The 26489-nt window shown below is 43.2% G+C and overlaps 1 protein-coding gene across 3 annotated transcripts in view; it reads left to right on the top strand.

The window, feature by feature from the left end:
* SYTL3 (synaptotagmin like 3) overlaps nt 1-26489 on the top strand; it is a 97116-nt gene that overhangs the window by 3043 nt on the left and 67584 nt on the right. Inside the window, exons 2-3 of one of the 3 annotated variants that reach the window (XM_082404549.1) lie at nt 12919-13550; nt 15861-16079. In XM_082404549.1, the coding sequence (XP_082260675.1) occupies nt 13441-13550; nt 15861-16079 (329 nt within the window). In that variant the 5' untranslated portion in view covers nt 12919-13440. Of the gene's footprint in view, nt 1-1650; nt 13551-15860; nt 16080-21784; nt 21877-26489 lie in introns of those variants that run through there. The other 2 variants (XM_082404548.1, XM_082404550.1) reach the window with 2 other exon arrangements.

Below are 26489 nucleotides of genomic sequence, written 5' to 3'. Positions count from 1 at the left end.
TGAAAAAAACACACACACTACATCAGTCAGCATAGGCTAGGTTAGCTGAAGAAACAAATGACCCTAGACTCTTGGTGGTTGACAACAACAAATGTGTATTTGTCGCTCACGCTACATGACCATCAAGGGTCTGCTGTGGCTCTGCCCGGTGTGTTCTCCACGCATCGGCTGGGACCAGGCTGACGGAGCAGGCTGACTCCAAAGTCAGTGAGGGAGAGGGAAGGGGGAGGGGACAGTGGCCCCAGTGCTGGCTGGAAGGCGCTGCTCATAAACGCGCACACTTCGCCGTCCAGAGCGTGTCTCTCGGCTGACCTGGGTTTATAGGGCAGGCACGCTTATGGGAGAAGAATGCTACAAGCTGCCACACACAGCATTCTGAAGGCTTCCCTTGGTGATTTATTGATACCATGTTCACGCTCTCTTTGCCTGACCCCTGCCCGTTCATCAACCTGACCACTCTCCCCTTCCACTGCTACTCTGGTCTAATCCCCAGGCCAGCCCTGTGTCACCTCGCTTCAGTTTCAGATGTGATCTATTTCTACCCATTCAGTTTCAACACCCAGGTACATTCTATCTTTGCCAGCTCTCCCCTGCTGTCCACTGTAGCCTGAGGCCTTAGGTCGGTGGTCTCCAAACTTCTGTAATCGTGCCCATCTAGCATGAATAATTTTTGAGCGGGTATCCCAAAAGTATGTTTATTTCAACTGTGATATGTTAAGCTACGAATCCATTTATTTAATATTAATAAAGTTTAAGTTTTATCTTTTTGAAAAATAAATATAAAAAGAAGTTCTAATGTTTTCTTAGTATATCCTACTGTTATGGGCTGAATCGTGTCTCTCCCCAGATTCATATGTTGAAGCCCTAACCCCTCGTGCTTCGAATGTGACCTTCTATATTTGGAAATAGGTGTATTTAGAGACCTATTTAGGGTCTTAAAATAGGTAATTAGGTTAAAGTGAGGTCCTTAGGGTGGACCTAATCCAATACGACTGATGTCCTTATAAGAAGGGAATGGGACACAGAAAGGCACAGAGAAATCAAGTGAAGACGTAGAGATAAGATAGCCATCAACAGGCCAAGGAGCAAGGCCTCCAGAGAAAACCAATCCTGGAAATACCTTGATCTTGAACTTCTAGACTCCAGAACTGTGAGAAAGTAAATTTCTGTTGTTTAAGCCACACAGTCTGTGGTATTTGTTGCAGCAGCCTTAGCAAAGTAATACACCTACTTTGGAAATAATTAGTCTAGGATACCCTCATTCTAAAAACATTTTCTTCCAAATACTCCTAAATGGATTCACTTACTATCTTATGCTACAAAATAGTAATACTACTACTAAAGAAACAGCAGTTATTATTTGTTAAGGATCTTCTTAGGCCATGGGTCCTAGACCATGATCACAGTGACAGTGCCTGACGTAGTAGGTGCACAATAAATATTTGTGAATGAGTTGAATGAACTGTAATCTAAGAGAGAAGCCTTGTGACCCTCCCCAGGAAACAAGCTCAGAGAGGCCAAGTGGTTTGCTCAAGGTGACTCAGGTCTGTCTCACCCCAAAGCTGGCCCTCTTAATTCACTCTTCCCTCTTGTCATGTTAATCCTCCCGCCCACCCCTGCTCATCACTTGATGGAATTTCCCCATCTCAGGTCATCATCCTCAGGCCACAGAAGAATGAGATCTCAGAACCGAAGAGCCGAAGGGATGAACAAAGTGAATCTCACTTACAGCTGAGGAAACCGAGGCCCAGGAGTATTTGGAGAGATCTAGTGATTCCCAAGGCCACACAGCATACCTTAATCTTGGTCATCAGCTGACTCGCCTGAACCATAGTCTCTCAATTAGAGTTCATACTAGTTCAGCCTTGAGAGCGAGTCTGAGATCCTCAAAAGAGACCGTTAAGGGGGAAAAAAAGACAAGTCCACAGAGAGGGAGAAGATATCTGTGATATAAATATCTGACAAAGGACTCATATCCTGAATATATAAAGAACTTCTACAAATCAATAACAGAAAGATAACCCAATAGCAAAACAGGCAAAAGACATGAACAGGTCCTACATCAAAGCAGATATCCAAATGACCAATAAACATATAAAAAGATGTCAAATTGCTCAGCTACTCTATACATCAGGGAAATGAAAATTGAAACCATAATGTGATACCACTATACACCCACCAGAATGGATAAAATAAGAAAGGCAGACAATATTAAGTGTTTGGGAGGATGTGGAGCCCCCGGAACTTGTTGCCGATAGAGGATATAAACTAGTTCGACAACTTTGGAAGACTGGGTGGCAGCATTTGCTAAGGTTGAACGTACACCTAACCTGTGACTAGCAATTCCACTCCCGGACACATAACCAGCAGACACGTATGCAAATATTCATCCAAGCGTTTGTAGCAACACTATTCATAACAGCCCCAAATTATAAATAGCACAAATGTCCATCAACAGTACAATAAACAAATGTTTTAATCTGTTCATACAATGAAATACAACACCACAATGAGAATGAACAAACTATAACGACATGCAATAGTATGAATCTCATAAACACGCTGAACAACAGAAGCCAGGCAAAAAAATTGTTAATATCGTATGATTCCATTTACACAAAGTGCAAAATCGGGAGGACTAATGAATGATGTTAAAGGTCAGGATAATCGTTACCTTTCGGGGGGGAAGATGTAACCGGAAGGCCTATGAGGGGCTCCTGAGATGCTGTTTAAGTTTTGTTTCTTGATAGGGATGCGTTCACTTTGGGAGAATTTATCAAGCTGTGCTTATGATTTGTATCTTATTCCATACGTACGCTATACTTCAGTGAAATTTACCCCCCAAAAGTCCGTGCCAGTCTTGTTATAAATCAACTCTTGAGTTAACAGCTGTTCTTTGAGATGTCATTACATTAGTCATTTACACTTGAGGTCAATGGAGAAACCCCTTGCAAACGTGGGAACGTTTGACTAATTGAAGCCTCTAGTCTCTTTGGGGGTTTCTTTGGTCGGGATGAAACACTGCAGTAGCATCAGCGTGGTCTTTCCTCCAACAAAAAACATACCCTGTTGGCGTACAAGAGCGCCTGGGTGTGGTTTCAGGCGGCTTTGCTGTGGGGTCCTTGGCGAAAGGCGGTTAGTAGCCACAGAGGCACTCAGGGCCCGCCTGCCCGACAGGAAGGAAAGAGAAATACGTCAGTTGTTCTAGCACGAAGAAAAAGTGACTTCCTTCTCCAGAACGAGCTCCCCTGGTCTCCTCTCTTGAAGCTGAGGCAAAGGTAGGCTGAGCACCTGCGTCCAGCCCTTCGGGCAGCTTGTTTTAAGGGTGGGGTGGATAGAGCTTACAGTTTATATAACTTCTCTTAAACTAATGGCTTCGAAAATGTAGGAAATAAAAGCAATGATATATCAGACAAAGGATAACTTGTAATTTTATTGAATAGCATACATTTTAAATGTAGGATAAGAATGATTTAAATGGAAAGGAGGGATACTTTAGAGTTAGTTAAAAAACTAAACCAAACTAAACCAAAAAATACTATCCAAAAGCTATACGGTGTGAATTTTTTCTAAGGTGGTAGAGAGTGTTGTTTGATTTCCTTTTTGGTTTGTAAATTCTTATACGTACAGTTTATTATTGTTTGGCTCTGAATCTACTTCACAGATTCCAATTTTTTGATCCCCCATAATCTTTAGTTTGGAGGTGGAACATAAATGTAATTTTAAAATTAAGAAAATTAAGTTAGCTGGGGTCTAATTTAAATGTCTTGCAATTCAGCCTCCTTAACCCCCAAACAGAATTTCTTGACAAAAGGAGAGGTTATGAGAAGAAAATGCATGTTAGATATTAAGTATCTACTAAGAAGTTAGAATTGGTATAGAAAAAGATTATTTAGCCAAGATAGTAGAAGATTCTAAGTTCTTAATTTTCCTGTCTAAACAAAGCATAAGACTTTGGAGTTAAACAGACCCAGATTAGAGTGTGACTTTAGGTAAATTACTTAATTGCTGCAAGCGTCACTCTCCTCGTCTGTAAAATGGGTGTCCTTACATCATAAGGTTGCAATGAGGACTGAGATTGTGTGTGTAGAGAACTTGTCAAACTGTCTGGTCCAGAGTAAGTGCCGAATGTCAATAAACAGTACTGGTTGATACAAAAAAAGTATAGTGACAATTATGAGTAGTACCTCCTGTATATAACAATATGATAATATTAATTCTCATCTTTTTACTTTTCCATGAGAAAAGGTCAAGTTTAAGCCTGAAATATCATGGATTTCTATTTCAGTGTTTAACTTTGATTCTAAAAAGGCATTTGGGGGGTTGTTTTTGGTGGCAAGATGTCTATGTGAATGAGAAAGAATAGACTCCACAGTGAAGGGCAGGAGCCTTCCAGAAGGGGCACCCTTTCTGCCTTCTCCTGTCTCTTGGAGGTGTCAAGTTTTCTAGACTTAAACCCACAAACACACAACGTCATATATTAAGGACAGAGTTTTGAGGGACCTGAAGCTATACGATGTCTGGAGACTTTAAGAAAACAAATACAAGATCAGGAATTGCAAACGAAGGGGCCAGAAGCCCAAGGTCACTGGCTTCCCGGAAAATCCACCTCTGGTTCAGTGACCAGAGAGACAAAGAATTTGAAAAGGCTTGTCTCTATTTCCATGTCACACTTCCTGAGGGACACACAGGCGAATTGTCTCTCCTTTGCAAAAAGGAATCCATCAAGCCTGTGAGTATGAGGCCAGCTTGAGCTGGAACCACAGACACAAGAGCCGCCTTGCGTTCAGCTCCTTCCTTAGGAGGACGGACTAGTGGTCCTTGCGGCTGTTCCAGGCGTCCATAAGGAAAGTCCATGTGCAAAAAAGAGATGACATTTTCAGGTGAAGCTGCAAGGTCTGCGTAGTCACTCAACTTTTCCCCTTGCATTCGAGGCAGAAAGCATTGTGGCTGCCTTCGGAAAAAACTGCAGCTTCTCAAGGAAACAGCTGTGGTAAAACACAGCCGCGGAGGGTGCAGTCTCTGAAGCGACGGGGGCTGTGAGCCTTGCTCGGCTGTGGCTTTCAGCCTTGGGCACGGTCTCTAGTTTGCCTTGAAAGTCTGGGTGGCGATGACAGTCGTGTTCACACGCAGGCATGTCAGGCATGTCGCCTGATCTGCCGCATTTCCCTCCATCACAGGCAGGGGGTGGTGCTTTCGTTCCTTTGATGTGATGACCAGCTGCTCAGAGATGATAGATATTTAGATGAAAGGACATGGGGATGGCCTGCAGATAAAGAGCGTTTCCTTTCCTGTCCTCCTCTTCTCTTCTCGCCCTCAGTTTCACGTTTCTTGTACTTTTCCCTCTCGTCAGATCTAAAAAGCCGAAGTCAATCTTGGCTGTTAGGCTGAGGAAAGAAAGCAAGCATGGTTTCAAAACTCACATGTGTTTAGCGACTTCCCTGGTGGTCCAGTGGTTAAGACTCCGCGTTTCCACTGCCGGGGACGTGGGTTCGATTCCTGGTCGGGGAACTGAGATCCTGCCAGCCGCTCGGCCAAAAATATTTTAAAAACACACACGTTTGGATGTTCCGTTCCCCTGGCAAAAGGGGTCCCACCCGTTTCTCCCCTGGGACTCTTTCCGCGCCCCCCCCCGCCCCCCAGCCATCTCTGCTCTCTCCATACGCGGTGAATCACGCCTTCCTCTGAGCATTCTCTTCTGCAGATCCTTACGTGCTTATACTCATCCTACCGTGTCAGAACTTATTTGTTTGCATGTCCATTTTCTGGCTGGAGTGTGGGCTTTTTGAACGCAGAGACTGGCTCCTACTTATTTTATATCCTCAATCCCTGGCACATGCCTGGCACACACAAGGCCCAATGAAATCAGCGCTGTGAATCAATGCACTGATCACCACAACCAAACTGCGTTTGTCTGGATGCAAAGTTCCACTGGGACACAGCATGACTGGCTACCGACAAGATGGAAATACGCGGACTGAAGGACTGTGCTGGGTTTAGGAGGGGCCCCTGCTGTCTCAGTCCCTATCGGTCCCAGAGAAATGGCTTGAGTCCTGCTTTGGGGCCTTCTTGAAGGGGAAGATGGGGAGCAGAGAGGACTAGTTCTGGCTGCTCCTTGCTTTGTTCCAGCTGTTGCTCTAGGGCTGTACCCAGATGATTCCAGAACTGGGGTTTGATGCCAGGTTGTCCGACACCCAAACCCATGCTGAGATGGGATGGTTTGCTGTGCCGTGCTTCTCCAAGTGGCTCTGGGAGACCTTTTCCTTCCAAGTGGTGCTTTGGTGTAGGTTTTATTTTTTAATTGTTAGATAAAATTAGACTGGTAGATGGGATACTGTAAAACAAAGGCAGTCACCGTTACAAATTTACAAAAATGCAATTGAGAAAGGAGGTTGGGGGCTAGTCTCAGCTCCATGTGGGTGAGGACAGAGCCTGATTACAGTTCTTGGGACAAAAACACAATTTAAGAATTTGTTGGGTGCGTGAGAGAGTGACTAAATATCATCATAGAAAAACCGGATCTGGGAGATTTCATTATTCAAGCTATGAGATTGTAAATTTCTGCATGAGATCATTAAAATAAAGTACTTTTTAGTATGCTTCTAAAATTTGAAGTGACTCAGATTTCCCAATGCTTTCCGGATTTCTGAAGCCTGGAGCTTTCTGATATGGGTGTTGCTCGCTCACCTGACTATCCTTCCTTCCTCCTCTACTTGAATTCATGCTTCCTGCTTTGGCAAGCCAACCAAATGTTACAATATTCACTGGGTTTCTCAACCCCAGCGAAACATTAAGGACATATTTGCTGGGTGATGAGGGGTCACTAAAAACCAATGTCACCACTAGAAGGACACTTGAATCAGACAGAAAGAAGTACGAGTCATGATAGAGAAATACACAAAGGAAAAAGGGGTCATAATGAAGGAGCAATTTACTGTGCTTGTAAATAAGGAGAAAGTTCCTGAATTAGTTAGCAATTAATCTGGACCTTGAAAGATTAATAATAATAATGATGATGATGGTACTATTACCACCACCACTGTTAACATTTGTCAACGGCTTATTACATGCTCGCCCCAGTGAACTAAGTACTTTACGCGTATCAACACATTTAATCCTCAAAGCAGCTCTAGGAAGTGGGTGTTGTCATTCTCTCTACTTTATGGGCAAGGAAATTAAATCCCAAGGGGCTTAGGTAACTTGCCCAGCATCTCGGTAGTCAGTAAGGGGCAGAGCAGAGCTACTCACCCAGTCGGGCTCCAAATCCTGCTTTGCGGACTGTTCCCCTCACTGCCTCCGAGTAAATTAGATGTCAGTAGGGAGAGGGAAGAGCGGGAGCGAATGCATGGGAAAAGAAAAGTGCATGACGTGTTCAGAGAACAGTCTCGAATGTGTTCAATTTGGGAGCATTGCAGCATTTTGTGGGAATTAAGGATGGAGGAGTAGGAGAAGGCCAGATCAGGGAGGGTGAGAAAGGCCATTTTCGTAGTTTAGAATTCATTTGTAGGCGGTGGAGACCCTGGGCTCCTTTCCTGGGGGAGGAGTGACATATTCCTACCTCATTTCTGCTCAGTGGACTGTCCCTCACCCGAGAGATGTTCCTCTCCTTCCTCAGACCAACTCCTTTTCTTCTCCCAGGCTCAGCCGTGAAGATTTTCCTGTCCTCTCCGGTCACCAGTCTCCCTCTTACTCACCACCCATTCAGTGCTGTCACTACTGTTCCCGCTGGTCGGCTGCAGGCTAATGGACACAGCCAGTTCTGGACCCCATTAGTTGTTCCCGTTACCCACTCTGTGTTACAGATGCCATGCTCACACCTCGCTCCCTCGTCCCAGACGGTAGTACACAGCACAGGGCAAGGAACACGCCAACTGATTTTAATAGATTTCATAGAATTCTTTTACAATCTCAATTTTTCGGCTCAAAAACATCAGAGAAATCAAAGCATCCAAGAGAGAAGTCTATTTGTTTTATCCATGTTTTGAAGAATATGAAAAATAATCAAGGGTGGCTTCTGGTTTCCTGCTAGCGTTGGTGACCAGAAATGGAATCTGTAAAGTTGGACCTTAGCTTGCTAAGGCCGCCAGGTGGATGGAATTCTCTCTTACTTTCTTGGTATTTACCATGGACACATGCTGCTTGCTAAATAGCTCCACCTGCCACCCTAGAAACCTCTCTTGACTAGGAAGAAGTTCACTAAAAATAAATAAATGAATAATTTTTAAAAAATAAGTAAATCATTGCCATAAGTCTGGGGCACCTTGTCTTGGATAAATAGACTATAGGCTAAGAATAGTTTTAGTGAATTGGTTTTGAGTGATTTGAAAGGTGTATTACAGAGTAAAATCTCCAATTTGGCTGTTGATATAAAACTTAGAGGAATTCTAATGCCAGCCTACCAGGGATAAAGTGCAGAAAGAGCTCCAGATTCTGTTCAAGAGGATTGAAAAGATACCGTTGAAATAATTCGGATGATTGCTGTTGAAAGAGAAACTCTGAGCTCTCAGTTAGAACCTGGAAATCAGACCTGGAATTGCATAAGCAAATTCACAATCAAACTAAAACCCCAACACAACTTAAAACAATAAAAACAACTGACCAGTCCTCTAATTTCCCCACCCCATTCTCCTAAAACCCAATAATATGTTGAAAAATGAACAAGAGAATGATACACATAGTTTAATTTGTAAGTGACCTGAGAAATCATTGGATTCTCTAGTTCAGTGGTTCTTAAACCCCAAGGACCCAATGCTCACCTTTTATAGGAAATATTTTGTAGTTCACCTTTTACTATCTGGAATTGGAATTCATGTATAATATAATTTACCTACACCAATAAAAACAACAACAATAACACAATGTCATTACTGTAATAAAAGGAGAAATAAAGGGGCAGTAAATTATAAAAATATAATATGTACTCATATATGTAAACTACATTGGAAGATACAGTGAAGTTGTCAAATGTTCGCATGCATAGAATCACATTGACTAGAACATCTACAAATGCAGACCGTTACCAGTATTATGGCGTTAGTGATTCAAATACTACAAGCCCTGCTGCCCTTGGTGACGCAACTCTCTGAAATGGTAAACAATTTTTGTTAAAGTTCTAAATGAAACCAAGTACAGTCTTTCTTCAATTTACACAATAGTTGCATTCTGGAAAACTCAGAGTATGTTAAAACCCTGCAAAATAGACTTTGTGTTTCTATGAGTTAAATTCTATTATCAGAAAATTATACTTTTTTCCTAGTTGAATTACCTGGTAAGATAGCCAACATTTGTATGGGAATGCAAGGTAACTCTTTGTCACTGTGACAACCAAAAGCACCCCACAAATATCTAGAGGGAAGCATGGTACTGCCCCTACTGAAAAATCCTGAACAAATCCAGATAAGATGAAGCACCTGTGGCTCAAACGTGTGGAATGTCTAAGCCACCAAGCCAGTTGGGACACTAGGAGGACACTGGAAACCAAAGAGAAAACATCCTCCTAAGTTTCTGTTAAATCTTGAAACGAATCCTGGGGTGATGCTCTATGCAGTGCTGATTGCATCAATTCAGAAAGTCACCCTTGTGTAGAGAGGATCTGGACACAGATCCTCCAAGTTAAAGAAAAAAAGTACATTTCAAAACAGTAACAGGGACTTCCCTGGTGGCGCAGTGGTTAAGAATCCGCCTGCCAATGCAGGGGACACGGGTTTGATCTCTGGCCCGGGAAGATACCACATGCTGCGGAGCAACTAAGCCCGTGCACCACAACTACTGAGCCTGCGCTCTAGAGCCCGCGAGCCACAGCTACTGAGCCCACGTGCCGCAACTTACTGAAGCCCGCGCGCCTAGAGCCGGTGCTCCGAAACAAGAGAAGCCTGCGCAATGAGAAGCCCGCGCACCGCCCCCAAGATTAACCCCTGCTCACCGCAGCTAGAGAAAGCCCGCACGCAGCAACAAAGACCCAACGCAGCCAAAAATTAATTAATTAATTAATTAATTTTTAAAAACCTAAAAAAAAAAAAAAAGAAGGATTTACTATAGTAGTTATCAACCATGTGCTTGGATGACTGAAGGTTTATAGAAGCCAGAGTCAAAATCTCTCAAAGTCGAGAATAAAAACTCAGAGAAAGAAACACGGCACACCCATACCTAGAAGAAAACATCCTCCTAGGTTTTCTGTTAAATCTGGAAATGGATGATCCTGGGGTGGTGCTTTATCTAAGCTTTATCCCTGTATCAACTTGGAACACCAGAAAGCACCATGTTTTGGTGTGTATTTGAAAGGCTTTCAATGAATTATAATTTGGTGCTCTATCCTTAGTTAATTTGAAATCAATATAATGATGATACATGAAGCACAGTTTTGCATCTTCTGCCAAACCACTGCTCAGATAATTGATTGCCTTTTTGGTCCATGCCCTTTACACCTCGAGAATGCCCTTGTTTTCTTTCGGTTTATCAGAACTATATACACCACTTTGATTTGGGGTTTTGTTTCATTCTGTTTTGTTTTGCCTTGGTTACTAGGAAGGTCAGAGATACAGCTAATGCTCAAGTACAGTGACTGTTTCACTGCAGGTTCCTGGTAGAAATTGTCTGCCCCTTTCCGCTCTGGCTGCTGTTTCTCTGACTTTAATCGTCCTCTCTGTGCTTTTATTGTGAGCTACATCATATTCTTGTGAGAAGTAGGATAGGGTATAAATTACCAGTCGTTAAGTCCTGTACCCTAAGCACCTGAACAGTGTCTGGCACTTGGGTACTTTATCAACATTTACTGAATGAATGGATGATGGATGGATGCTGGAAAGGAACTCAATTTCACTTTTCTGTAAATAGCAGTGGATGGCCACTAGGGGGAGGAAGAGCGCCCACTCCTCCCTGCAGAGGGCTCTCTGAGGCCACAGGCATGCGTTTGGTAGAGAACAGTAGTGTTTTTAAATAACCGAATCCTGAATTTCTGGACTGGGTAAGGCCTTTCCACCTGAAGGAGTGAACACTGAGTACTCCAGGAGTACTCTTTTCCAGCCCAGGGCTGCACTGGTCCTGCTTCTGCTAGACAGCAGAGTCCAAAGGCCACATGGAGAGAAAGCTCAGTGCACAGATCACATGTTTTGAGCCAAGTGCAAAAATCTTCATTTAAAACACTTGAGAATCAGACAAACAGGATAGTACTTGGCCTAGTAGTATGGTTAATAGTTTAGAAATAAGAAAAAAGCAGGAAGAACCGAGGGCGTGTTTAGAAGAAATAGGCTTACGACGTTGGTGACATGGTGGCTAGTTTGCACTTCACCACATGGCACTTGATTACACGCTGTTTCCCAGCACTTTCCTCTTTCCCAGAGACTCAGAGCCTTGGGGGAGCTCCATCTATTCATGGAGCCCAAGGAGGGATGTGGCTTTGACTCTGGTGGGGCTGGAGCCCCAAGTCCTTGTCCTTGTCATTTTCCCACCATCTACACAGGAGACCTTTTGGGAGCAGGCACTTGGGAATGCTTGGCTGGAGACCAGAGGCCAGGAGCGTCCCCTTGCAGCCCTGGTCTTTCCTACTTCTCATACAACCTCTGCAATTTGGGTGGGCCATGTATTTTAACTTTATCCTACAATAGAAAAACTGACAGAGAATCCCTTAAGCCAGGGGTCCTTAGCCTGTAGGTCCATGACCTTGGACATGAAAAAATTTTACATCGTTGTTTTCATTAACCCGTAACTAAAATTTAGCATTTCCTGCAATTATGAGTATAGGCATCGAACCACAGTAGAACTAGCAGGACTCGTGACTGCCACAAATAGAAATCACAGATATTTTTGTGCCACATTGTATGTTGCAGATATCTGAAAACATTGTTTACAATCATCACTACTCTGAAATTACAGTCGTTGTTAGATCACTGCTAGATTTCATGCATCAATGGACTCATATATTACTATGTTATAATTTTTAAAGATTTCAGTATAATCGATTTCCTTTGTAATAATGTATTTTATTTTATGCACTTAAATACAGAAGCTTCACCAGATGACCAAAGATTAAGAATCTCTGCTTAAAGAAATGATTCCTTAGGGTTCTATTAACTTCTCTTTCATTGATTTGCTATGGATCATTAATTAATATAATGTGAATTTCTGTTGAAGCCGAACAAAGGGAGTTTAGCTTCTAAAGAATTGAAAGGAAGTCTTATTACTAAGGAATTCATGTAGATTTGATAACAAAATGGCATTATAGAAAGTGCATCAATTAGATCTGCATTTTCTGCTTTTCATTGACATGCATCTATACAGTGCTTTATCAATTCAATGCCATCTTCTTGGTTGGGGGGAAGAACAGATTGAAGGTGATGTGTGTCCAACGTCACTGATGGCAAAAAAATGTAGGAAGAATGCATGCAGAACCTGGCAACTAGCATGAACCAGAAACAAGACCCCAGGCATAAAGCAGTCACTGAAAACCATTAAAGACCATAAATAATGGGTGGATTGAGGTTGTGGTGATATCCCTTTATACATCCTTAATTGATTAAACATTTTTTTTTGAGTTTTGAAGTTAACTGTAAAAATGACAGCAGTTGAGAACGTGATTGTTGTAATGTATTTTCAATTAGGATGATGTACGTTAAATATAGACCTATATGCCTCTAATCTCTCAAGATACAGAATTCATATTAGAAAAATCCAAGTGTGTAAGTTTGAGGCTTTTAGAAACATGAGAAGGCCAATTTAATTTAAAATTTAAATTAAATTTAAAAATCTAATTTAAAAATTTAAATTAAATTTAAATTCAAAAATTTAAAGTCTTACGTTATCATCATGGCAGAAAATGCAAAGATCTGTCTGTGTAGAGCATTTTGTCTTTTCTGGACTAATGCTGCAGTATAGGTACATCAGCCAGGAAAAATGATGCCATTTTTATTGTCTTTTCTACAGGTATTGAACTGGCTGGGCTTTTAACCATCATTACTTCTACCTGTAAACATATGAAGGGGAAGGTTAACTTCTATAAGTCGTTGATACGATTCTTACTGCTCTTCGTAAATTCCCTCAGATCGGGGATTACTTCTGCTTTGCAGAAGTTATCTGCAGGGGGCCCTGCATAATTTGTAACAATCTCTGGCAAAACCTCAGAAGAAAGATATGCTTTTGACTTAGCCGGATGTCAGAGGCTGCGGCAGGACCCAGGGAAAAGGCTCCCCAAGTGGCATGAGGCTCTGGGAGCGACCATCCCAACCGAGGGACGGCCTCTTGGAACTTCCTTCTCCTGAGGAGTCAGACACAGTTAAAAAGGAAAAAACAAAAAAGAGCCACCAGCAACACAGTTGCCAATGAAATAGGAGAGGGATTGCTTTCAAAAGCACGTGGGGCTGTCACTGGACACTCTGAGCTCATCCACGGGACAGGAGCGCAAGGCCATGGAGTAGAACCTCAGCGTGGGTCTAAGAAGAGACAGAAATGGCCCAAGAAGTCAGCCTGAAATCCCTCCGGGAATCAGAACGCGAGGTGATCCTCCGGGTCCTGTACCGGGACCGGGAGGTTCAAAACATCGAGGAGGAAAGGATACGGTATGCTGTCATTTAGTGGGTGGGATGCTTTAGTTTTTTTGGCTTTTTCTGCTTGGAGGCTGCTTCTACCTGGCGTATTGCTGCTTGCTTCCTACGCAGCTTCTTGTCTGACAAGAGTCGGACTGAAGGGCTGTAGGGGGAGGTGACCTTTGCTGTGTCACTAAGCTTCGGGGATGGTAAGGGAAAGAATGCCTTTTGTTTTTCCTTTAAAATAATGCCTTTTTTTGTGATAAGTTTGCTGTCTGTCTGCTTGTCCATTTGCCTACTTGGCAGGAATAATTCAAGGGAAACTTTCAGGCTTCTCATACGCCCTTCAAGGGAAAGACCTCCAGCTAAGGGTTTTCCTAAATTATTTTTGGTGGTAACCGAAGGCACAAAAAAAGCAGCTTAGAAACAGCAAATCTGCTGGAATCCATTCCTGTCCTTTTCTTTGCTCTCTTTTGCTTCCCAGCCGGCTTTGAGGGAAGGGGAGGGGGCATGAAGCCTGAACCTGCCCAGCCTGCTCTCCGACTGATCTGTCAACAGAGAACCTCTTTCCTCTCTCTGAGCTCCGGAGGGCTGTTGGACATTAGTTTAACACTTAACAAAGCAGGGCTGGGCTATGAAAACGGTGTCCGTGGTTAGCTGTCAAGATCCATCTTTAATATGGTGATGCTTTGTTTATCGATTGATGTTTATGGAGAGTGTGAGGTCTATAGAATAAGTAAATGGATAGGCTTTTTGGTTTTGCTTTGTTTTTAATGGCAGAACTCCTTCAGAGTCTGCCAAGAAAAATAAACATATAAAATAAAACTTTGGACCACCAAATGTCTGAGGAAGGAGCAAAAATTTCTGGTTAACTAGAAGGTACAATGTTCTTTTTCTACCCTCCCCTGTTATCCCAAAGCTCTCTAAGTGTACTTATACTTTCTTCCACTAAAAAAATACACTGAACAAAATGGATTTTTCTTTGATGATTCAAGATCTTTCGGTGATTTAGAAGCATCGTTTTGAATATCAACAAAGTAACATGGATACTGTGGTAAAAGGTTTTGTTCCAAAGGGTACTGATTCTAGAGCAAATCTTGAAAGTTGGATGTAAGCTTGTTTCTTGGAGTTAGCTTCTCTCTTCTAAAAGTAAGTAACAGTAGGGCTTCCCTGGTGGCGCAGTGGTTAAGAATCCACCTGCCAACGCAGGGGACACAGGTTCAATCCCTGATCCGGGAAAATCCCACATGCCATGGAGCAACTAAGCCCGTGCGCCACAACTACTGAGCCTGCGTGCCTAGAGCCTGTGCTCCGCAACAAGAGAAGCCACCGCAATGAGAGGCCCGCGCACCGCAATGAAGAGTGGCCCCCGCTCGCCGCAACTAGAGAAAGCCTGCACGCAGCAACGAAGACCCAACGCAGCCAAAAATAAATAAATTTTTTAAAAAAGAAAGAAAAGACATGAGAGCAAGCATTAAAAAAAAAAGTAACAGTAAATCAACTATACTCCGATAAAAATTTTAAAAATAATAATAAAAGTAAGTAACAGACATTTCATAAAAGTATTCTGGCTAATGATACCTTCTGGGGTCCAATGTAATGTCCCTTTGCACTAGGGCTATTGTCCTGGGGAAATAGGGACTGAAAGTAACTGACCACCCATAAAAAACAGTAGCAAAAGCATAGCATCAAGGGAGCTCAGCTCAGTGCTCTGTGATGGCCTAGATGCGGGGGAAAGGCAGGGAGAGAGGTCCAAGAGGGAGGGGATATAGGTACACATATAGCTGATTCACTTCATTGTACAGCAATTTTACTCCAATAAAAAAAATTAAAAATAAATGTATTCCTTTAAAAAAAAGCATAGCATCAGTTAAATAACTTTATTGGGGAATTTATGACAATAGCAGGTGTGTATACTGTATATTTATAGATCATTCCCTGCCTTGCATTTTAGAATTGATGCCATTTTCTGCATTTTTCCTCTTCTTTCACTGTTCTCGCTTGCTATTATAATGCCCTTTGGGCACAGAGGGGTGAACCTAGAGCAAAATCAGCAGCTAACCCCTCTGTGCCAGCCATAGTGTTTATGCTTTGCCATTTAATCCTCACAGCAACCCTGGGAGGTAAGGCTTGCACAGCCGAGAAAACCTCTGAGCCTCTGCTCCGAGACGTCGCAAGAGATCCTGGTTCACACAGCCGTGTTGGAACCCGGGGGTGCTGGACGCCAAAGCCCCTTCTTTCTCGCCGTGGGCGGTGCTGTTGGGGCCCTTGCCACGTAGGAATTTGGCTGGCATCTGTCCTTCCACTCAATCGCTTCTTATCGTTTAACTCTCTGGGCCACAGGAAACTGAAGACACACTTGCAGCATCTCAGGTGGAAAGGCTCGAAGAGCGGGAGCCAGGAGTACCAGCAGAAGTCCTGTGCCCGCTGCCAGCAGGCCCTGGGGCTCCTGCTGAACCGGGGGGCCGTGTGCCGGGGCTGCAGCCACCGCGTGTGCGCCAAGTGCCGAGTGGTCCTGAGGACGACCCGCGCCTGGAAGTGCACCATTTGCTTCGAGGACAGGTGAGGATGGGGGGCAGGGGAGGATGGGGGGCGGGGGAGGATGGGGGAGGGGGAGGATGGGGGCTCAGGTGAGGATGGGGGCGGGTGAGGATGGGGGGAGGGTGAGGATGGGGGAGGGTGAGGATGGGGGAGGGGGAGGATGGGGGGAGGGGGAGGATGGGGGGAGGGGGAGGATGGGCCAGGGAGCCTCAGAGATCGTCCAGGACAAACTGTTGATAAAGACAGCTGTCACTCCTCAAACTTAATCGGGAAATGTTTGCAGAGTGCTTAATATGGAGCTGCCTTTCTAGAAGTGGAAGTTACTGTAATTCAAAAATGCGTTTTGTTATATGAAAAAAGTTTGTTTTTTTTTTTATTTACAAAAGTTTGTAATGGCTGAGGATCAGTTAACGTAGGAGTTAAGATTCCTTTCAATTAACTGGTTCATTTTGTTAGTTTTCTTAGAGCTTAATTTATCTCTTTGAGGAATAGTGGAGTGAATTGTAACATAGAGAATATTAGAGTGTCCTGTGCAGCTTTATTAAGGCCTTTTTGAAGGAGGCAAGCTGACCTGTATTGGATGCTCTACTAAAGAAATGGGAATACTTTCTATTAGTGATAGCGTGAATCTACATATATTCTAATCTTTTGATGTTGTGAGGTTTTAAAATATTTTAAGCATGGAATAGGCATTTTTGAATTACCAGTTTTGAAAATGATAAAGAACATCTGTGGCTTGATCTCACACTGTTCGAAGCACGAACGGGCTGGTCGTTGATTTCTTGGAAACACGGGGAGTGTTTCTGCCTCTTGTGGGGTAGCGTGCACAAGGACATCACAGAACTTACGAGAGGTAGATATGTTCGTCTGGTGTGACTCTAGGAGAAGAATCAGAGACTGAGATTTGAAAACAGCTTGTAAATGTTGCTGTAGATGCGTGAGTGCCCCGGGGTCTAAGACTGTGAGAGGTGCTGACACAGTGTGGGCACAGCAGCTGGGTTTTCTCTCCCCCTAAATCGGGAGGATTGTGTCTATGGGCATCCTGATATTAATCTCCTTAAATTTCCCATCCCTTTGCAAGGCTTAATGTATTTCAGTCAGTCATTCGAAGGCAGGTTGTTCAACCAGATTTCCTTGTTCCTAAGCTCCCCCTCTCTGAAGCAGCATGCCAGGTCACTCCCATGTGGTCAGAGTTATCTCCACACATCTCGTGTTTCCTCAGTTTGTGAAGCCAACGCCCTGCAGGCTTTTCTCAGCTTGACAGGGAAAGACCAAGATTTACTGTGAGCCGCCTGGCCGCACTTGTGCTCATGCAGGTCTGGGCTCTTGAGAGAGGAGGAAAGGTCCTAAGATCTCCAGTCAACCATATATATTTGGTTGATAAACACTAATGATAAACACTGTGTCCTAAGGTATTAAATTCTTCAGCACTTTTTCTTCATCTAGTGGTTAACTATAAGCCACAGGGTTATAGGACAGGGGCTGAGGCAACCTCCCAGGAAGCTGGCCCTGCTGAAATCTCTGCCCTGGAGGGCACCATGCCCGGGGCATTGTAACTTTACTGCTCCAAGCTCATGAAGCGTGATTTCTGAAACCCCAGCTTCCTTATGTTGAAATAAGGATGTTTTTCAAAATATCTAAGATGATTGCGTTGCTCTGAGTGAACTGACACAGGAAATCGTTTGGGGAGAGAGCTAAGTAATTTATAACCCAACTCCCCCCCTCCCTGCCTACTTTCTTCGAAGCTCTCTGCTCTCTCTCTCTAGTTTTGTCCACGCTGGGCTGCCGTCCAATCTTGGGGCCAAACCAAAGAAAAGGCTTGGTAAAACTTGAGGGTAGTCGATAGTCACAACTGAACTGGGGCCTGGACAGGTTTTTGACCCTATCATTTTCCTCTCCCTGCTTCTTCCTCAGCCTAAGACTCATTCTTCAAGAAGTGGATTTGCTGTGGGAACAGGAGAGAAAATAGGTTTTAAAATCAAGAAAGAAGAAGCTCTAGGGTAGCAATTTTAAAAAAGCAAAACCAAGGTACAGATTGCTGCAGTCAGTGCCAAAGTCCTGTGACCAGCGCTGGCCTTGGGCTTGTGTTGAGGGTCCAGGAGATACCTGAGGTTTCTGCCTTCTGGGCAGGTTTTCTGCTGAGGACCCCAGGAGCTCAGAGGAGGGAGAGGCGAGGGAGGGCTCAGCTGGCTCAAGGTGACTTCTCAGAGCACCCAGGTGGGAGCATTTCTGGAAGCGGGTCGGGATTAGAGAGGGAGACAGACATTGTCAGGGAGAGGGAACATTGTGGGGATAAGTGTGGACCACTCACCACGTGGGAGGCTGTGTTAAGCATTTCTTGACACCAAATGTTTTATTTAGATCTTCAAACAATCTTACGTGACAGCTACCACCATTATCCCAATTTTATAGGTGAAGAAACGGAGGCTTAGAGACACAAGGGAGCCCAAGGCCGTGTGGTCAGTAAGACTAGAACCAGGTCGCCCGAGTCCCATCTCTTCTCTTTGTTTTAAATTTAAATCACTGTGAGTGATCCAAAATTATTTTTAATGGTAAAAATGAACACATCCAATCAAGTAGAATATTACAAAGCCATTAACAATGTGAGGTGGTGCTGTTAACACAGAGATGCATACCAGCTGTTGTGAGTTTCAAGAGCAGCTTATAAAACCTTGTGGTACACTTTTCTTTCATTTTAAAAAAGATACATAAGCAAAATTATCTGGAAGAATATATATAAAAGAAATGATTCTTTTTCTCTCTCTTTTTAAATTTCTAAGGTCCTTGTTGTTTTATCTCTTTTATATATATAGTAGTGTATATCTGTTAATCCCAAACTCCTAATTTATCCCATCCCTTCTTGATCTCCTCCCTCTCCTGCCTTCTGGGAGACTCGCCCGGAGGGACGGGGTCTTAAAAGCCACTCGGAAGAGTTTGGATTGGAGGCTGTAGGAAATGGGGTGTGAGCATAAGCACGTTGCCAGAAGAAAGCCAGGTGAAAGTCTGCCTGCATTCTGCAGGATGGACTCAGGAGGGGAAGATGAAGGTGAATGAAGCAGATGAAAGACTTTTCAGTGAACGAGGCGTGAGGGGATGAGGCTGGCGGCAATAGAGATGGGGAATGTGAGGGACAGTTCAACAAAGGGGTGATTGAACTTGGTCATAGGGGATGAAAGAGGGAAAAGTGAAAAAAAGTTCTGAGGACTAGCAAAACTGATAGCTTTTCATGCTTAACTGGAAGAACAAAAGGAAATAGAGAGTAAAAGAGAAGCAACAGAAAGAACTAGGTAAACAAAGGCAAGTTGGGAAGGACTTAGAAGGGAAGGTTGGTTGAAAGTTGCTTCCAGTGATGGGGGCCGTGTGTTATCCTTAGCAGGAGCCATCAGAAGAGGGGTGATTTGGGAGAAGGAAAGCAGAGAGAGTCAGATTCCTAGAATTTGGAAAATGTAATCTTTCAAATTTCAGACAGATACTCCCAGTATTTTCATAATCCCATGTTTCGGTAAAATACCGAATCACCACTTTATATCCACGAGGCAAATAACTAATGTATGAGAATGGAATAATTCCAACTCATTATTGTAAATCCTCCTGCCCAAGTGAGTAAAAGGTATAACTCTATAAAAGATAGAAAAGAAATTGAACGCCAGGTATGGTTTAACAGAGTTGGCCAAGGAAGCATTTTGGCTTGGTGCCAAGGTTAAAACGCCATATTTCTACTGCTTCTCTTTGTTTCAAAACTTGATTTCTTCTTTTTTCTAATCTGATTTTTAGCATTGTTGATAGGAACTGTTAATTCGTTTCACATGAAAAAGTACATAGACAAGTTAAATATACTGAGTAAAATATTACACATAGCTGTACATTTATAAATTTTCAAGAGGTTAGCCATAAATTTTCAAAAGGTTAGCCACTAAAATTAATTTCACAGAGAAAAAGCCTTTTGTTCTTTGAAATACAGTTTTTTCTTCTTAGTTCTGATTTGGAGATAGCATCTGTTTTAGTTCTCACAAGAAAGCTTGGCTGTTTCACATGGTATAGGTACACTGCTTTCTGTGGCAACAGGATAGATGATAATTACGTAAAGGATCATGATATTCTTTTTATCCATTGGCCAAATGAGAGTAAGGATTACTTAACAGCCTTTGAAGCCTTATGTTACCAAACATATAGTTAAAAAGTGGAAATTTGTGGGATACTTTTTGAAAAAGTTTATTTTTGAAAAGCTTATCTTGTGCTTACTGAAGGGAATGTTTTCACAGTAGTTTGAGTGTCATTTTTATTGTTGTTGAAGTTGAAATTTCTTCTGTGATCAGCACTTGATTAGTCACGGCAGGTCTTGCTTTTAAAGCCTTTTTGAGATGAGTAAGCTTTCCATACCCTTGAGTTCATACTCGAAGTGGTCACTCAGTTCAGCTGAAACTTTTCACCCTGCAGGAAGGTCAGTGCCAGGAGGCCATTTTCCCAGTCTGGCACTCAGCGTGGTGGTGAAGTGCTGCCGTGGTTAAAACTCTGGGCTGAAATGTAGGCGAGAGTTAAGGATACTGGGCACGTAGGGATACCAGACAGGCTTGTACGTCCTTTCCAGTGTTCACAGGAATTTCTACAATAACAGACCCATGTCCATAGATCAGACCAAGAGTGCATTCTAGTACCAAACACAAGTCATGGGTGGATTTACCGATTTTAGATGACTCCACTGTTGCACTGTTTCATGAACGCAGATATCTTTGAGACCATGATTTCCCAATTTGCAGGTCCTTTATTTTGATTCATTTTCAGTGAACTGCAGTGTCTCTTCAAAGATTTTTCTTCCCAGAAGAGCATGTGGGTGGCATGTGTCCTAAGCCATTGCCTATCTGAGGATGCCTTCGGTAGCCTTTTCTCATGAGTAAGGACTTCACTGGCTTTTAAATCTCAAGTCCCAACTTTTCATCTCAAAGTTCAGTTAATGTGTTATCGTTGTCTTTTGGAATTTAATGTGACAGAGACATTGGAGACTAGCTTTATTTTTATTTCTTTATTGATCATCTGGATTTTATGTACTAGAAGCATATTGGTGTTTTGCTGTATCCTTGTAATTAAAAACAGTTTCCAGTACATGCCTGGGTCTGAGTCTCTCCACACTGATTTTTATGGAATAAGGAAACTTCCTTTGAGCTGCCTGTCTCTTAGATTTGCTTGTTTTGTTTTTTTAAAAATTACCTTTTACTGTGGCAAAATACACATAACCTAAAATTCAGCGTCTTAGCCATTGAAGTGTGCAGTTTAGTGGCATTAAATACATTTGAAACCATGGGTAATCGTTAGTCAAATCCATTTCACCGGCCTTCACTCATCAAGGTCATCTACAAGACTTGCCTGCCCTCCGTTATTGTTCTAAACAGTGAGATGTTTGCCGGAGTTGTTTTCCAGGTACTTGGAGTCAGCTGCGTCTAGTTTGAGCTGAACTGGTTAAGACTGGCCCAACCCTCCAACTGGGCATGCGCGAGCGTCCGGGCCGTGACTTTTTGACGTCACAGGGCAGAAAACTCCATCCTCAGGTCGTGCTGAGCTCCTGTATCTTCCCACGTGCAGAGACCTGTAGCCTATTTACTGCTCAGAAGGGCTAGGACCCACCTTTTTCCAATCACCTTTCCCCACGCTCCCCACGCTCAGACCGCCCTGCTTCTTTATCCTTCATCCCATAAATACCTCGAGCGCCTTGCCTTCCAGGAGGTGGAGTTGAGGTCTGTTCCCCGTCTCTGTGCTGTTTGCTGCCAACCTCAGCGTCCCAGCGTTTCGGCTTGCTGCGCGACGGGCAAACCAACTCGGCTAGGTAACACGTTCGCGTTATTATGGGACCATCAGCCCCATCCGTTTCCAGGCTTTTTCATCTTGCAAAACTGAAACTCTGTACCCGTTAAACATTTCTCCCTCCCCCCAAGCCCCTGCAGCCCCCATCCTACTTTCTGTCTCTGTGAATTTGGCTACTCTAGGTCCCTCACATAGGTGGAGTCATACAGGGTTTGTCTTTTGTAACTGGCTTATTTCACCGAGTATACTGTTCTCCAGGTTCGGTCGTGCTGTAGCGAATTGCAGAATCCCTTCCTTTTTAAGGCTGCGTCCCATTCCTGAGCGTGTACGTATCACATTTTGTTGGTCCATTTCATCTGCTGACGGATGCTTGGGTTGCTTCTACCCTTTGGCTCTGTGTGAATAATGCTGCTGTGAACATGGGTGTACAAACATCTCTTTGAGACCCTGCTTTCAGTTCTTTCAGATATGTACCCAGAAGTGGAATTGCTGGGTCACATAGGATTTCTGTGTTTAATTTTTTCAGATCTGCCGTGCTGTTTCCCACAGCAGCTGTGCCATTTTACATTCTCACCAACAGTGCACAAGGGGCACAAGGGTTCCAGTTTCTTCACATCCTTATCAACACTTGTTATTTTCTGTTTGTTTTTGTTTTTAATGGTAGCCGCTAATGGGTGTGAGGTGGGAGTTTGCTTATTTTTTGACTCAGTAACATTTTCTTCAGTCCTGTCTAATTATTCTGATTATTCTTCAATGCCACTTGCCCAGGCTTCTTCGGGAATAACTTAGGTTGGCCTTGTTCTGTATCCTACATTTGTATTATTTTCTCCTTCAATATTTAATGTCTTTTTCTCTCATGTTCTGCAAAAGCATCACTGATTCAACTTTCCAGACTCTCCATTCTGCTCTTTCCTGTTGGTAAAACAGCTTGTTCTGCGTTTGCATTGTTTGTTTTGTAAATCTTCCTTTATTCTAGTCTGTCGTCTCGTCACTTCAGCCTGGCTTTTCCTTATGTCTTTGTTTCCTTTTCATGGAGGCGGTTTTTAAATGCTTTTGAAGACAACTGCCTTCAGAAACTTTCCCTGGTTCCCGCAGTGATGCACCTTGAGTAGCCATTCCTGGTCTGCAGGGCTCTGTTTCTCCTGCCCGTGGCCTTTTGTCAAGGCTCTGCGTTGTCTTCAGACATCCAGGTTCAGGGTTTGCCAACAGAGTACACGCTCCTTGTCTCTGTGGTCTCGTGACCTGTCGGTGGTGGTGGAGTCCCTTCTTTGATCTATGGGGAAGACAGGGTGATGCACAACGTCTAACTCGATTTCTGTTTGAGACTTTAACAAGTGCAGCTCTGTGCAGCTGCAGTAGAATTGTTATTTCTTTCATTGACTAATTATCTGATGTAACAAACCAGGAATCACAAACTCATGGCCAACAGGCTGCAGACAGCCCACAGGCCTTGTTTTGTTGGCCTGCTCTATGTCTAATGTTTATCATTGTAACGCCTTAAAACGGGGCATGGGTTCTGCAGCTCACGACAGTGCCCACCCCTCTCTCTTGTTTCATCCTTTAGCCACGCCCTTCGTTTAGAGTGTCTGCTTGGTGCCTGCGTTTGTGATCCCTGCCCCTACACATTTAGAGGGCGTGGTGCACATCATGCCTCAGTACCACCAGGGCTCCACCTATGTCGGTCCCACCTTATCCCTTCAGTTCTCAGGGTGCTCCCTGCAGGGGTGGGGCTATTCATTCATCAACCCACCCGTAGTCACCAGCCCCACCGTGTCCCTCTGTTGTGCTCGTGGCTGTGGATACAGCACTGAATATGACGCGCGGGGGACCTGCCTTTTCTCTGCGGTTAAGTAGAGTTATTCATGTTTTGCAAGAAGTGATGGTAGCTGCTTGGTTAAAATCGTTTCTTTATCTTCATCTTGATTCCGACTCCTGGTTACCTAGGATTTAATCACAATGATCAGTCTTTTTTCCCGTAAGAACATTGGAATCAGATCAACTGAGCTAGTTGATGGAGGGAAAAAAACCTCATTATTTTGTTTTGTAGCTGAAAACCGCCTTAGGTATAAGATTATTTGAAGTAAAAATTTTTTTCAACTGTATGGGTGCATAGGACCACTTTAGCTGGGAATTACCAAGTGGTTGGACAAGCCAGTACAAAGAAATTAGGTTGATCTTAGTTTTACAATATCTGGCTGCTTCTTTTGGTGTTTTTATAGCTTGTGTGTCTGATAAGCCACCAAGGCTTTTCTTGAGGCTTCCTTGCCATCAGGGCACTGGTTAGAGCACAAATCTGCCTGGGAGATGTGTGTCTTTAAGGCATTTAAAGAATCCTGGCATGCAGATGAATTTTCTACCTCTTGTTCATTGAATGGTAGAAATACATTAAGCAATTCTAGGGACATCATGCTGGCTCTTCTTGGAACATAAAGCATGGATGTGATGGCTTACCCACCTGCAGATGCTAGTAATTTGAATGCAAAGTAAAAGTGCATTCCAGCAGGCCTCTTTGGCTCACTGCCTGTGATAGTAATGAGGTCAGACTATTGAATATCTTTCTATTAGGGTCCTCCATTCATCGTATTATTGAACGTTTGAGTGCTAGAATTTGCAAAGTGCTTTTCAACAGTTATTTCTCTTTTGCTAATGAAATGACAGCATTAGCAGAGTTCAAGGCTATGAAAATGGATGCTGGAACCTCCAGCAGTTTATTAAGAGCTGTCGATGTACCGTGTGCTTGGCGTTTCTAGTTAAAGTGATCCTCATGCAGAGTTCATGGAAAGTCAGACATGGAACTCTAGATCTCTTGCTCTCTTCACCATCCTTGGATTTTGCTTTCTGAGATGGATTTATCAATTGATCGAAAAAGTTTTAAAGAAGCAAGTCATGATTCTGCGGGAGAATTTTAAAACCATTAATCTATTGCTGGGTTCAGAAAATGTTCCAAGAAGCTTTCATAGCTAAATTCTGAGTGAGTCATCGCTGAGGGGGGAGAGAATGTTTCCTTTGGTTACTGTGAGTCATGCTACCCTGTGTTGGCCGTAATGGGGACAGAGACACTGCAAGACCTGCTCACCTTTGTCTTAGAGCCATAAATGGTCCTTCTTATAACACTTGGGATTTGTGTGGACTGGGAACCCTTATGAAAACCATTAGGGAATAAATGCTTATGAAACAGCTGATTCTGCAGAAGAGTTTATGGAGATCCAGCTCCAATCTAGTTCTCAAAGGAAACAGCCTCAAATGCAAGAAGTACTTGTCATCGTATGGTTTAGGCCTGTGGTACTTTTATCCTTCCATTCTTTAGTCACAGATAAGCCCAAGAGACCTGTGGGTTTGTGTTCAAATCTGTCCCTGCCAAGGAAGCTCCTGCTTGAATTTCACAAGTAATCCGTTGGGATTCAGTTAGATGATTAGATGGTAACGTTAGATGGCTAGCACTAGGAGATACTAATATTCTACTTTATCTGCTTCTTGTATAGGTTCTGAAACCAGGGCTAGAGGAGGACTTTGTAATAAAATGTTGTAAAATGTAATAAAAAAATGTTTATTCGGGCGTTTTCACCTTCCTCTTCTCCGTCCCCTTAGCTGTTCTTCCTTTTTCGTGATTGTGCATCTACGGGTGTGATTACTTCTCAGTGGTGGCCTGTGTCTGGCTAGATCAGCTGACTGTAAATTCATGGTTTGATTTGCCACTGAATTCTTAGTTCCGATCTCTCTCAGGTCCAGTCTGAGGCCATGCCCCGCCCCCAGCACCTGTCTCATATGTAAATGCTTTTGGTCACAGGTAATGGGCTGGAGAGTGTGAGAGAGTAGATGAGCTGGAAGGGTCACCACCCCCAGGAAAATAAACATCAGGAAGTGATGTTTGTTTATCAGATGGAGGCCTCCTTGTTTCCACATTTGATTTTCCTCTCCTACTCTCCCCTTAGACTGTCCCGCTGTATAAGGATGGACGAAGCGTCCTCAGAAATAGAGCAGTTGTGGGTATGGCAATTCAAAGGAGCGTGAATGCACCCCCCGCCCCCCGTTCATCTCTGCGAACTTTCCCTGGGTTTTGATCCTCTGCTTGTCTTCAAGTACCAGAGGGGAAAACTTCCGTTGAGATGCTGAGTTCTCCTTCACGTGTTTTGTGTCGATTTAGTAGATTAGATATCTGAGTTTCTGATTTTACGGAAGAAAAGTTTCCCCTGTCTCTCTAGTGATATATCACAGTTGCATGTTTTATATATCTTTGGCTCTGAATGATAGTGACTGATTATCAAAATTCTGTTGCCAAAATTCATAAACGCTCTGCATATGTTTTCCTTGTTCTGGTCACTAAGCATTGGGAATAATCATTTGCATACTAATCAGAGAATATAATAGTTGTTAACAAGATGAAGGGGAGGGAGTTGGTTGATGTCTTCTGACAACTACTAAGGCTCCATAGAGAAAGATAGGATACTTAAAAAAAAAAAAAATGTAGATTGGCATATATTTGTGAATTTACTGCATTTGTAAGCATTAACTTAAAATCCGTTTGAGATCGTGTGTAGCCTGAAGGAACCTAATGGAGAATGTATTTCAGTAAGTACTTATAGAAGAGAATTTGACTGAAGTTTTCATTTTTCTTAAATTTGCATGACCTAGGAA

The sequence above is a fragment of the Balaenoptera borealis genome, assembly GCF_965194805.1.
Source record: "Balaenoptera borealis genome assembly, chromosome: 9".
Lineage (NCBI taxonomy): Eukaryota > Metazoa > Chordata > Mammalia > Artiodactyla > Balaenopteridae > Balaenoptera > Balaenoptera borealis.
This window is presented reverse-complemented; position numbering and strand designations above follow the sequence as displayed.